The 12,766-nt window shown below is 41.5% G+C and overlaps 1 protein-coding gene across 1 annotated transcript; it reads right to left on the bottom strand.

The window, feature by feature from the left end:
- Nucleotides 1–1,666: 1,666 nt before the first annotated feature.
- LOC136444049 (uncharacterized) lies at nt 1,667–3,025 on the bottom strand. The gene is made up of 2 exons (XM_066441505.1): nt 2,889–3,025; nt 1,667–2,684 (listed from the first exon to the last, which is right to left on the bottom strand). The coding sequence occupies exon 2, from the start codon at nt 2,589–2,591 to the stop codon at nt 2,043–2,045; it is 549 nt and encodes a 182-aa protein (XP_066297602.1). The 5' UTR covers nt 2,592–2,684; nt 2,889–3,025; the 3' UTR covers nt 1,667–2,042.
- Between the last annotated feature and the right edge of the window lie 9,741 nt (nt 3,026–12,766).

Genomic DNA, 12,766 nt, shown 5'->3' with positions numbered 1-12,766 from the left:
CTCTGGGTGCCTTTAAGTGTAATACCAAGTTGTCAAACCATCTCCTATCAAATCGAACAGTTTTTTTAAACATCGTTAAGAACACATAATGAATGGTACTCGTGTGTATTTAAGCTCTCTAACAATAGAAATAGCTTATTAGTATAATCAATTGTTTTCAACGTCCTTTGCCATACTAGTACTGTTCTGTTTATCTGCTTCACAATTGAGTGTACCAAATGTCCACCAATTGTATTCAACATATTCCCTCTCTCAATAACAGCGCAAACATCTTTCATAAAGTACTAGTTATTATTTATTTTCATGCTTGTAAGGAATCAACTTTTAGATTATGATTCACTAAGGACCAGTGAAGTTCGTCTCTCAAAGAAGGCGATTTTCCGACAAACCCTCTGCAAACCTCGCAGGGCCACGCCACCGCATATCCTCCCCCCGACAGGATGTGTACATGTGCCGCCAGTAAGTAGGTCAAGTGTCCAGTAATAATGTGTGTTTGTGACTCTCTTGTCAATCTAACCGGCCTAAATTCAAGACTGTGACTTATTCCCGACCGTCAGTAAGTTCTACAATAATGTATATTCTCCATTGTTTAGTTGTTTGTATTCTACGAACTAGTTAGGTGGCGGATGGATATGTAGTGTTTCCCCTAGCACGATCGCCAAGCTTTCAGTCAAGCAAGCGGCGTTGTGACGAGAGGTCGGTGGCGACCGAAGAGGCTCTCTTGCCTTTTAAGTTGTTACTTTTGAGATTTCTACTCGTAGAATGTCTCCCTAAGATGCTACAGGTGCACGTCTGTAGATGTTGGCAAAGTGTTATGAATGAAAATGTATAGTTTATGGTCGTTTAGTAGGCCACGCTCTGTCAGTAAAGCGGCGTATGAAAATGTGACACGACAACAACAGTGAGTTTGTGCGAACATCTCACTGTCTCTTGGATGTCCGTCGGAATTATCCAGTTTTTATTACAAGTTAAGGATCGTAGCATTCGTCCTGTAATTCAGCTGGATATATACCCCCGTTTTTACTGTTTTTATAACAACTCTGGATAATGTGAGGGATCGGCCGCGGCCGAGATGGATTATCTTGTTAATTATAATGTTGGCAGACCAGAACTGTGAGCATGGTAGAATTCCCAAACTTTTAGAATATAACACATTTTGTATTATTCGTGTTGTTCATGAGACAGTAAATCTTAGCCAAAATAGGGAGATTTCATTTTTATAAGGCCGAAGCATTGTGACATGGGCGAGGTAGACTCGTTGGACCAATTGTCTCCGCTATATTATTCTTTGTTGGTTCAAGTCCGGCACTGACCGACGACGCACTCCGCTATCTTAGCACGGGTCGGCAGGCGGGCCTTGATTTGGGCCAGCACAGCTTGGTAGTCCGCCATCTTTCTCCTGGACATCAAGGCAAAGGCGAGGGGAGGCAGAGGAACAGAATAGTCAATCAAAAGTACCATTCAGAAGATAGTCACACTATTGATCAAACGACAGGAACAATTTAATCTAACTAATCAAGAATGTTATTTACAAATCGAGTCTTTACATTGCAAATAATTCGAAATTGGAAGAAAATCACGAAACACGAAAACATTAAAAAGGTGACACCAGGCAAAAAAAAAGAAAGTCTACATTGAAGGACAGGAATTTTCATTCTTACCTGCTTGATGTCGTCGCCACTCCGTAGGAAGGCATGGATTGAGAAGAGTTGGTAGAAAGACTCCCTCACGACCTTAAAGGTCCCGTCCAAATACAGGCGCCGCGCTTCGGACAGTAATTTCAGCTGGTACGGGGTAGCGAAGAGCAGATGCCTTGCCTTCTGATTCCTGCCCCACAGCACCTCAATGTCCCCAATAAGGAAGTCGTCTGGGATATACTCGTTGGCCAGCTCGAAATCCAGATCCTGCGGCTCCGCAGGACGCATCTTTGCCTTGGCCCGGTTGACCCGCCGAAGGAGGGCTGTCTGGCTGGGCATTCCCGGCCGATCTCCTGCCTCCAACAGGACCTCGTCCACTAAGTTTGACGTGACGTCGAAAATTTGTTAGGGTGCTTTACTCCTGATGGCGACGCCGACTTGGGCCTTGAGTGTGGCGCCCAGCTCCGGGGTGTGGTTATGATCGTGTCGCCCAGGTTTAAGTGTCTCTCCAGACTGAATCATGGTGGCGCGACAGTTAACGTTCTTCTTGAACTGCTTACTACAGCGCCAGTTGACTTTCCCTCGTTCCGTCTTCTTTTCTCTGTAGCTGTAGCCAATACTACTGAAAAGCATGTTTCCCCCTCTGTGTGACGACTCCGCCACAATGGTGTAGGTCACCCGGTCGGTCTGGCTTGTGTCCGCGTCGGTTTCAATCGTTTCATCCGCCGGATGCTGGCAGGACCGCTCCTGTACCTCTACCACCGAGGCTATGCTGTCGTGACTGAAGTCAGGTAGGCTGTCCTCATCCTCCTGCTGCTCATCCTCACGGCCAGAGGGCGGATCGTACGGAGCACGCAAATCTTCGGTACGGTAGCTTCCGTCCAGATGGTCGGACACGCGTGTGCTCTCGCCAGAAGGTGGGCTGAGGAGCATATTGGGCTCGTCCACCTGCATTTGGTTCTGGTGGGGTGGTGCAGTCCTTACAATGCCAGGACTCCAGCACTACCTCCTCGTACACCACCTGCCAGTAGACCTCTCTGGTGATTTCTGAAACAACATCGAGTTTGCTGTTAGGGGATGACCCTTTCTTTGAAAGTCTGTCATAAACAAAAAGCACTACGTATCAATCCAATTGAATCAAAAGTTCAATTGAAAACCCGAGCAACCTTCCAATGTCGGGGGCTTTGTGCAAATTATGGCATCTTAAGCTTGTTACGACACATTGTCTAACAATATTACAGAAGACCTTACCTTTTTGACAAGTCCGGTGCTGCCACTTTTGCAGTTGTCACACTGCAAGGCCTCCTGTTTTGGTCTCACGTTGGTCTTGCACACAACACCATCGCCATTCTGCAACATGTTTCCTGGCAGGCTGTACAAACCATGTATGGAAGATAATTGTTATAGAAAACAATATTCTTATCGCAATAACGGAGTGTCGAGGTGAACCGACGTTAACTTCTACAGAAATATCGAAGTATATTATAAAAACAGCTTCTCTGAATGTGAACAGAAACATGCTTACACTAATCAGCTACAAAGAATTCTTGATAGTGCCTTAGCAGTACCTGTGGTTGTACCCCGCAATGTTTCTGACACAATGTGTCTCAGTACCTGCTTTTCAGTATTAGATATTGTTTTGTTTTTTAACAGTCCACTTTTCCTAGTTACAAATTGATAAAGCAGAGGACATTGAGTCTTCCCAATGCTAGCTATGAATGAATTCCACAAACTGTAGTAGCCATCACTAGTGCACATCTTGTGATATTCTTTAAACATTGCATCGCTGACTGCATTGCAGAGCACAGATTGGTCCCCAGCAATGATAACTGTCCAGTGTAGAGCACATAATTGTTGCAGTCTGGGGTTCCCACAATAGCCAGAACTTCTGATGCTGCTCTTTCTGCTGAGTTTCCAGGTGTGGTCATGCTTCCAAATGTCAGCAGCCACGGACGATATGCAGCAGCTACTTCAGGCCTTCTCTCTCAAGCTCGGGACCTTCTTTCAGTGCATCTTCTTTCTGGAACACTGATGCTGGCCTCTTCACTGAAGTAGTGAATGAAATATTAAGCTACTGTTAGCAAAGTAAGTTACCTCTGCAGCCGCAACAAGGATATCCGTGAGGAAATTCAGGGTTGAGTTCGTATCGTGGGCATACTGCATATGATCTTCCTTTCTCCATGTGAGAGTGCTCCTGTGACCTGTGTCTTCAATCCCCACAAACTATGGTCATCCTGAAATGGAAGAACTCCATAATTAAACATATTTTATCAAATTATGATAAAAGTAGTAGATGCCTATTACTTAATGGTAATGGTCACAATTGCACTGGTGTATGCCCATAGGGATATAGCCCCGGCCAGGCCCTGTGCCTGACTTAGTGAATGGTATACTATGATTTCCATTACAAAGGATTGGGGAAGTCTTAGAAAACCAAAAATAAAACAAAACAATGCCAAATACTGCTCTCTTACTGTATGTTGCCTTATCAATATGGGCTTGCCTTTGCTGCATGGGCGTAGTGGGGGAGTAGGGTTGCATCCTACAACAAAAAAGAAGAAAAAAATGTAGTCATTATTTTTACAATTGTTTACACATGGCATTTTCACAATCTTCAGTCATTCTTATATAATGTATCACAGAGGTGTTATGTGTTGAAAAGGATCTATAAGGAAAAACACTGAAAATTAATGACATTGCCATCTTCTGGAAAAATTACTAACTAATATAAGATTTGCAGAGAACATACAATGCGAAAAATACTGTTTTTAATATTTAGAAATTTACATGTCAAATTAGTATGATAACGTGCCATGCAAAACCATACCTGATCCATGCCGTCAATGATGACTGACACGTACTGGCCAGGGTTCCTTTTTGCCTTCTTCGAATGTTTGTAATACTTCAGCCTCTGCAGCCTGTAAATTTAAGATCATGGTAGTTCATTACATGTCAATTCAGAACACTGCTTCATTTAAGACTTAAAATTCTATAAATGATACATTGTCAAGATCAAAGGATTAAGGCTTGGTGTCAGTCTTTAGAATATATGTTCTCATTTTCTTGTATAAATCTTAAGAATAAGAAGAATTAAGGCCAACCATTATGATAACAAGCTTTATAGTAGTAGCAAAGCTTTATGAAGCCAGGTTTCTTTCCAGCCAAATCAACAGCACAAAAAAGTAATATTGTTTTATATTATGTTTTTCTTTTCGAACACTGCATTCCTTTAAGTTGCTTATAGTCGTTCCAACATGAACTTTGCAGCAAAAATACTGCAGAAGAACAACAGAGGAATCAAAATACAAGAAAAGAAGATGTGAAAGACTTAAATCAATACAGGAAACTTACGTGCAGCAGAATGTGAGGAGATCTTGTAAATACATGTATAATGAGTATCCAGTATTTCATTATACATGTATTTACAATTCGTAACAAAGAATGAATATGTTCAGACAAAACAACACTTGCAGTCATCACCACCGTTGACTGTGTCGGCATGGCCCAGCAATGCTCCTTCTTCAAAGAGCAAGTGGAACCTCTCACTCTCGAAGTACCTATCAAGGCCATAATCATATCGCCTTCCTGATAATAGACTTTACAACTTTGCATGTACATATCCATATAGACCAATGATTTGTAAGATTCATGGTCAGTGATAGTATCTTTGGTACTAGAAGTACTGTACTACTGTGCTAATACTTTAAATTTATTAGGTTAGAACGGTAATAGGTTTAGAAAAAAAATGGTTCTTCAATAACAACTGAAAGAGTAATTTGAAGACAGATAACTCTAGTGTGAATTACCTTGGTTCATGATGAACTATAAAATCTGCAGGACCGACACAGATCAATCATGCCCTCCCCTGCCGCCTGCAGGTGTCCACTATCTAAGCAAAATGCATCACTAGGCAATGTGATGAACATGAGGTGCATCATAGACTGCAAATATTCTGCAAACATTCTGCATTCAGTATATAGCCGGTAAAACCGCCATTCGGCGTAATACATCACTGCATTACAAAGCACAGATTGGTTCCCAGCAATGGTAACTGCCTACAGTAGAGCACTTAGAGCTATAATGACAAAATTGTTGCAGTCTGGGATGCTGCTCTTACTGCTGAGTTTCCTGAAGCGGTCATGCTCCCAAATGTCAGCAGCCAAGGGCGATATGCAGCAGCTACTTCAGGGCTTCTCTCTCAAGCTCGGGACCTTCTTTCAGTGCATCTTCTTTCTGGAACACTGATGCTGGCCTATTCACTGAAATAGGGAGATTACAATTCATACACAATTCAGTTGTGATAAAAAGTTGGCATGAGCACCCTCCTCCTAGGGCATATGGTGATGAATGAAAAGTACAGTTTAAAAATGACATTTGTATGATATTACAAATACCATGATTGCAATTTGACATACAGTACATGCACTTGAAGTGCTGTATATCTAGGAGGTTAAAAACCTCATTGTCTTGTCCAAATTTACCTCGGAGTTTACGCTTGGCCTTGGTAGCCTTGTGTGGTCCTACCAGTGACGTGTTGTCATGACTACTCCGTTCCTCCCCCCTCTTTGACGTCCCTATAGCTGGCTGTCGTTCTTCGTCTGTTTAAAGGAAAATATGCTGTTGTTGACAAATAGCTCGACATGGCAGCCGACAGGTACGGATTGGAACATATTATATATTATTTGGCCGGGGATATCATAATCTATTGGGACAATGTCGCCTATTTGCTCAACAGGATGAAAATGTCTTATAATGCAATAATTTTGTTTCGAGTCGGGAAAAAAAAGGTATTTGAAGGACAGGAAACGAATCTTAGGCGCCCCCTTCCCTCTAAACCTTATGTAAGTTGGGTAAAAATCCCGTCCACAGTGAAACATCAACAGCTTTCATAACTTTAACTGCTTTAAAATGGAATTAGGCCAATAAGTAAGGTAGTCACTAGCCACCTCTAGAGTTATTTTTCACTCTAAAAATACATTCATCTGTGCAATATCTGGAATTAGGCTGTTTTTGACCAACAGTACATCACAGCAGTGGCTGATTTTGACGTTGCTATCTGCACCCTAAGTTATATTCTCCTCTGGGAAAACTATTATCTTACCAGCACATAGTCCCTTGCATTCTTGTAAACATCTTATTTTTTGTTGTCTGTTTTCCCGGCGTCACACTTGGAGTGTGTGTCATTGCCTGGCCTACTAGCTTCCCCGAAAAATACTTACGATTATCTGCCAGGGTACCGCATGGTGCCTGCACCTGGTATCCTCAGATGCAAGGTTAGAACTGAACTGAACTGAACGTTTGATTATGAGCTCTCTCATTAACTAGACTACACGGGGGTTAGCCAAAATAAGTTTTGTCTACCGATAGTTTGTATCTGTCCGGCATCACCCGATACATATCCAATTCTCGATAGTAATGGTGTTATAGGGGAAGCAATAAGTGCATAGCTATGGTGCAGAAGGACGTCCTTCCGTCCTCTGAAGGAACTTCATTCACCATAGCTATGGGGAACGCATTTATTGGCTACCTCTGCGCACAGGCTGATGGGAAGGCCTTTCGTGAGCACTTCAAAATGGCGGCTCTGCAGACTACTACTGCTTGCTGTGCACACGCATTCCTGTCGAAATTGTTAAAGATGCTGTACTTTTTGGAGTTCTGACGATCTACGAATTCACCGAAGTACTTATTGCCTGTCATGACAACCTTATGATGGCTCTGGCAAGCTGCATCCACCGCAAGGCCGCACGCACTACACCAATATTTTGCGGTACTCCGTACGGCAGTATCCTGAAGCGTTTGGAGCTCATAAGTCATATCTAAATATACGCATGTAAAAAATATTTCAAACCGGGATAGCCTACGATATTGGGTACATGAAAGCGACTTCAGTTTTTCTGTAAATAAAACGATTCTCTTACTCTCGATCGCGAACCTGTTTTTTTCTCAGTCGCAAATAAGATACCGCAAGGCCGCGCGCACTAAATATTTTGCGGTACTCCGTACGGCAGTATCCTGAGGCGTTTAGAGCTCATAAATCATATCTAAATATACGCAGGTAAAAAATATTTCAAACAGGGATAGCCTACGATATTGGGTACATGAAAGCGACTTCAGTTTTCCTGTAAATAAAACGATTCTTTCACTCTCGATCGCGAACCTGTTTTTTTCTCAGTCGCAAATAAGTTACCGCAAGGCCGCGCGCACTAAATATTTTGAGGTACTCCGTACGGCAGTATCCTGAAGCGTTTAGAGCTCATAAGTCATATCTAAATATACGCAGGTAAAACATATTTCAAACCGGGATAGCCTTCGATATTGGGTACATGAAAGCGACTTCAGTTTTCCTGTAAATAAAACGATTCTCTCACTCTCGATCGCGAACCTGTTTTTTTCTCAGTCGCAAATAAGATACCGCAAGGCCCCGGCGCGCACTAAATATTTTGCGGCAGTATCCTGAAGCGTTTAGAGCTCATAAGTCATATCTAAATATACGCAGGTAAAACATATTTCAAACCGGGATAGCCTACGATATTAGGTACATAAAAGTGACTTCAGTTTTTCTGTAAATAAAACGATTCTTTCACTCTCGATCGCGAACCTGTTTTTTTCTCAGTCGCAAATAAGTTACCGCAAGGCCGCGCGCACTAAATATTTTGAGGTACTCCGTACGGCAGTATCCTGAAGCGTTTAGAGCTCATAAATCATATCTAAATCAACGCAGCTTAAACATATTCCAACCCGGGATAGCCTACGATATTGGGTACATGAAAGCGACTTCAGTTTTTCTGTAAATAAAGCGATTCTTTCATCTCAATCGTAAACATGTTTTTTTCTCGGTCGCACATAAGTTACCGCTAGGCCGCGCACACTAGATTCTTTGCGGTACTCCGCACGGTAAATCCTGATGCAAACTGATGGTGAAACAGTACTCACAAGGCTTACAAGCAAATAGCAGTAGTTCTTGTGGAAATATATAATATGATGATATGTAGCATACGGGCCATACGACTGACCACAAATAACTTACTCCACTTTTCCACCAAATGTAAAAAAAAAAAAACTGTTCTCTCAAAGCTGGTCATCAATGTAAATGCAGCTTGCCAGGACCATCATAGTTTAGCATGACAGACAATAAGTACTTCGGTAAATTCGTAGATCGTCAGCACTCCAAAAAGTACAGCATCTTTAACAATTTCGACACGAATGCGTGTGCACAGCAAGCAGTAGTAGTCTGCAGAGCCGCCATTTTGAAGTGCTCACGAAAGGCCTTCCCATCAGCCTGTGCGCAGAGGTAGCCAATAAATGCGTTCCCCATAGCTATGGTGAATGAAGTTCCTTCAGAGGACGGAAGGACGTCCTTCTGCACCATAGCTATGCACTTATTGCTTCCCCTATAACACCATTACTATCGAGAATTGGATATGTATCGGGTGCCGGCATCTCGATTCTGGGTGCAGTTCTGGTGCTGGTTCTGTAAGATACGTCAGTTGACTTAGTCGCTTTAATTTAGGCCTGAACATGATTTCTGTGATAAATGGAAGAAAACAACGTGGTCTCAGAAAACAAAAATGGAAATACATGCATAAAAATGTATTTACGTGTGTCTAAAAGTAGAGAGCACTAGGTTAAAAAGTAAGCTTTTGCGCATCCAAAATGCACTATCAGCTATCAAATGATTGTGTGATTTCATCATGATATCAATTGCTCATTGAGCAAGTATCAAAAATATTGTACACTTAGTCCTTATCTGTTTCACTTTAGGCATATTTTACTCCTATATTACTCAGTTATACTTGCCATTTTAAGTCATTTGCCTTTGCCCTTTAGCATGTCATGATCAGAAGGCCTACGCAACCTCCCTTGGTCACTATTTTATTTTTATTTTAGTTTTCATACACAAGTATATGTGAGTTTTTACTGAGGCGTTTGCTTACAGAAGAATTTAGCACAGATAAATAAAGTGAATTAAAACATAGAAAAGCAACATTAGAACCGAATTCCTTCAAGGGCCTTTGATCAATAGACCATTTTTAAATAATAGCCGTTACTTTATTGACGACACTTTTACTTCACTGTATTTTAGTAAATATACGGTCCGAGGTTGGTCCTACGCTGCATTCTACAGGAGCGCCTAACCCAATCGCGGGGCGCATCCTTTTTTTTCACCACTATATTCTCCTGCACCTATTCTAATCCCCACTCGGAGGGCCGTGGGGATTAGAGAATGGGGAACCAGGAATTGTAGGGTGGACTGTTGATGATAGTTAACTCTCCTAAAACAAACTGGTGCCAGTTCAGAGAAGCGTTTGTCGGTGGAGTTTTGTCAAACTCATGCATATGCAACCTCTCTAACCACTTGATCATGAGCTTTCCTAACCTTGTGTGCTGCTCCGCTGGTCTATGACATAACTGATCTTGCCTGAATTTTCTTTGTATGCATAGACCTCTCTGCAAGGAGTAAACATTTTAGATACATGTACTACAAGATACTGGATATTGTTACTTTTATTACACGTCGTGGATCTTGGCATGTCCTTCACTGTCCCGGGCGCCCCTCCCTACTTCCTTCCAGTATGACAAAATGTCCTTTAAAATTTATTTAATAACAGGAATGACAAGTTTTGGATATGTAAGACCATTTCAAGTATTTAATTGATCATACAATACAATATATTATTACAATAAATGACATTATACATGTACAAGAAGATAGACATTGTAATGAACCGATTTTCTTACCTTGCTCTCTTTTGATTTTCCCGCCGAAGGCTTGCTCTTTGCTGAAAGGATACAAAACGTGTTAGTTAAATGCTGATGGTGGCATTGCTCTCTGTTTTGATATGCAGGTCTTCAAAACCAGTATAACGGAACGCCTGACTGATCTTCGCAACTATATTCTATGACTTTGCTATTTCCTCATAACAGTAAAAATGCTAACGAATAAGTGTTCTTTTTCTTTAAGTAGGAAACACTCCAATCGGTGTGAAGTGATAAAATTATGTATAACTGTGGTTGTATTGTGGCAACAAGCTTGGGCGACTTACTGGACTTCTTTGTCGTCTTAGCTGGCCTTTCTTCTTGGTCATCATCTGAATGGAACAAACAGGTTTTATCAAATTATAAGGTAAAGGTTCTAATCAATGTTTGGTGGCTACTGCCACCATCGAGATTCCCTGCTTGGAAAACTAGTACAAGCATAATAGAAACCGACTGTAAGAGGACTGCCATGCAGTCGGGAAAAAAGCCCGGCTAGCCAGTATGGAAGTAACATCTGTATAAGCCGTCGGTACTCTTAAAAACATGTAAGTTTTCTGCTTCCATTTATATAGAAATATAATAGTAAATATCTCAAGTAATGACTGCTTATCATAATCCTCTGCATACTAATAAGTCAAATTAATTGGACAACTCTGTGTCTTCAAGTCATGGTTTGGTGATTCCTCATCTGGTGTGGTTTGGACAGCCGTCATCTGTCATCACAGGTTTCCCTCAGTCAGGACAAGGAGATCAGGGCTGACCCTCAGGACACACCTAAGCACATAAGGACAATTAGTGCAAGGCAACAAGCCACCAGGAAAAAAATGACAAAATATTGCATGGGACTTAAATACTGCTTTACCTCTAACAAGAAATGTCTGCGTGGAAAGTTGGCACCGCCCCCTTTGTGTCTTGGCATCACTCAAGTTTCAACATCTCCTACACGTCCATCAATTTTGTTCGTCTCTGGCAGGTATACGAGGTGCTTGTCGATATCTGATGGTTGTCTTGCACCTTTAACAACTTCTAGCAAGGGTCCGAGGTCAGCCTGTTGCCCTTCACAATCTTCGGCTTCTTAAGGTGGCATTCTGGACCTTCTTTGTTGCTGTCGCTGTCAATGCCATGAAGGGGACACCTTTCATGCTAGGCCGAACACCTCCAATGTTGCTGAATGCAATCCTGAAGTCTTCTCCCCTGTTAATGATAATTTCAACTGTTAGTGAAAATATATATGGCGATAGCAGAGGAATAGTACTCAGGAATATATATAAATCTGAGTTTGTACAAGTAACTTGTTTGAAAAGTTTTGTTTTTGAAGCTACACTTATGCATGCATGTAGATTGTTTGATAAAGAGAATGATAAGGCCTACTCTGCCATACATTCATCATGATGGGGAAGTGTCAATGATCTATACACACCACAAGGGTCTTATAGTATCTGCGAATATATGTAAAGATGAGTTTGTACTTGAACTTTGTTTTGAAAAGTTTTGTTTTTGAAGCCACACTTATGCATGCTGGATTGTAAATTGTTTGATTAAGAGAATGATAAGGCCTACTGTGCCATACATTCATCACGATGGGAAAGTGTCATTAATCTATACACACCAATAGGGTCTCATACAAACTATTTTGATTATAGTTATTTCAGTTGCATTCGTTTGATATAGCATAAGTTTGTACATGTATATTTACCACTCTGGTATGTAGTGGCCTTCATCTACTGCAACTAGTGCAATCGGTAGTGGTGGTGCCAGGAGGGGTTCTCTTCCATCAGGAAAAAATAGCTTGCCAGCCGAAAGATTCTTACTGCTTATCAACTATTTCCTCATTCTCTGATCGTGAATAGTATTGGACTGAATGCATTGACTTACCCAGACGGACATCTTTATCAATGAGAAATCTCTGCATGTCCCCTGCTGATCGAAGATGTGTTCCTTTGTATCCAGTCGCCTTCTTGAGACGGTGTATCTGAAGCATGATGTGCTAGGTATTGCAGAAATTGATCGTGATGTGTCTCAATGCTCATGTAGTTGTGGTATAAAACAACTGATTTTTATACACAGGATGTTTCTGTAAGAAAGCCCAAGGGGAAAAAGCTATGGGTAATCGTAAGACTAAGGGTAGATTTCCTGAATGTAAAAAAGAAAACGGGAAAGGAATCAGCGTACTAAAGGAGATTCGGCCCAGATGAGTTAAAGCTAAGGTGACTGATCTTCAAGTCCCAGATCAGGGAAAGGGATATTTGAGAATTGTCTAAGGCGTTTTCTGTATGAACAATAATTCATGATATGTGAGATGAATAGATATAGTGATCATGCAACGAAATTCTATTCTTACCAGTTCTATTCTTACCAGTTAGTTCTATTCT

This window comes from Branchiostoma lanceolatum, chromosome 10 (assembly GCF_035083965.1).
Source record: "Branchiostoma lanceolatum isolate klBraLanc5 chromosome 10, klBraLanc5.hap2, whole genome shotgun sequence".
Classification (NCBI taxonomy): domain Eukaryota; kingdom Metazoa; phylum Chordata; class Leptocardii; order Amphioxiformes; family Branchiostomatidae; genus Branchiostoma; species Branchiostoma lanceolatum.
This window is presented reverse-complemented; position numbering and strand designations above follow the sequence as displayed.

Coding starts and splice junctions, on each gene's coding strand:
- LOC136444049 (XM_066441505.1), bottom strand. CDS start 2,591: ATGCAGGTGGACGAGCCCAATATGCTCCTCAGCCCACCTTCTGGCGAG.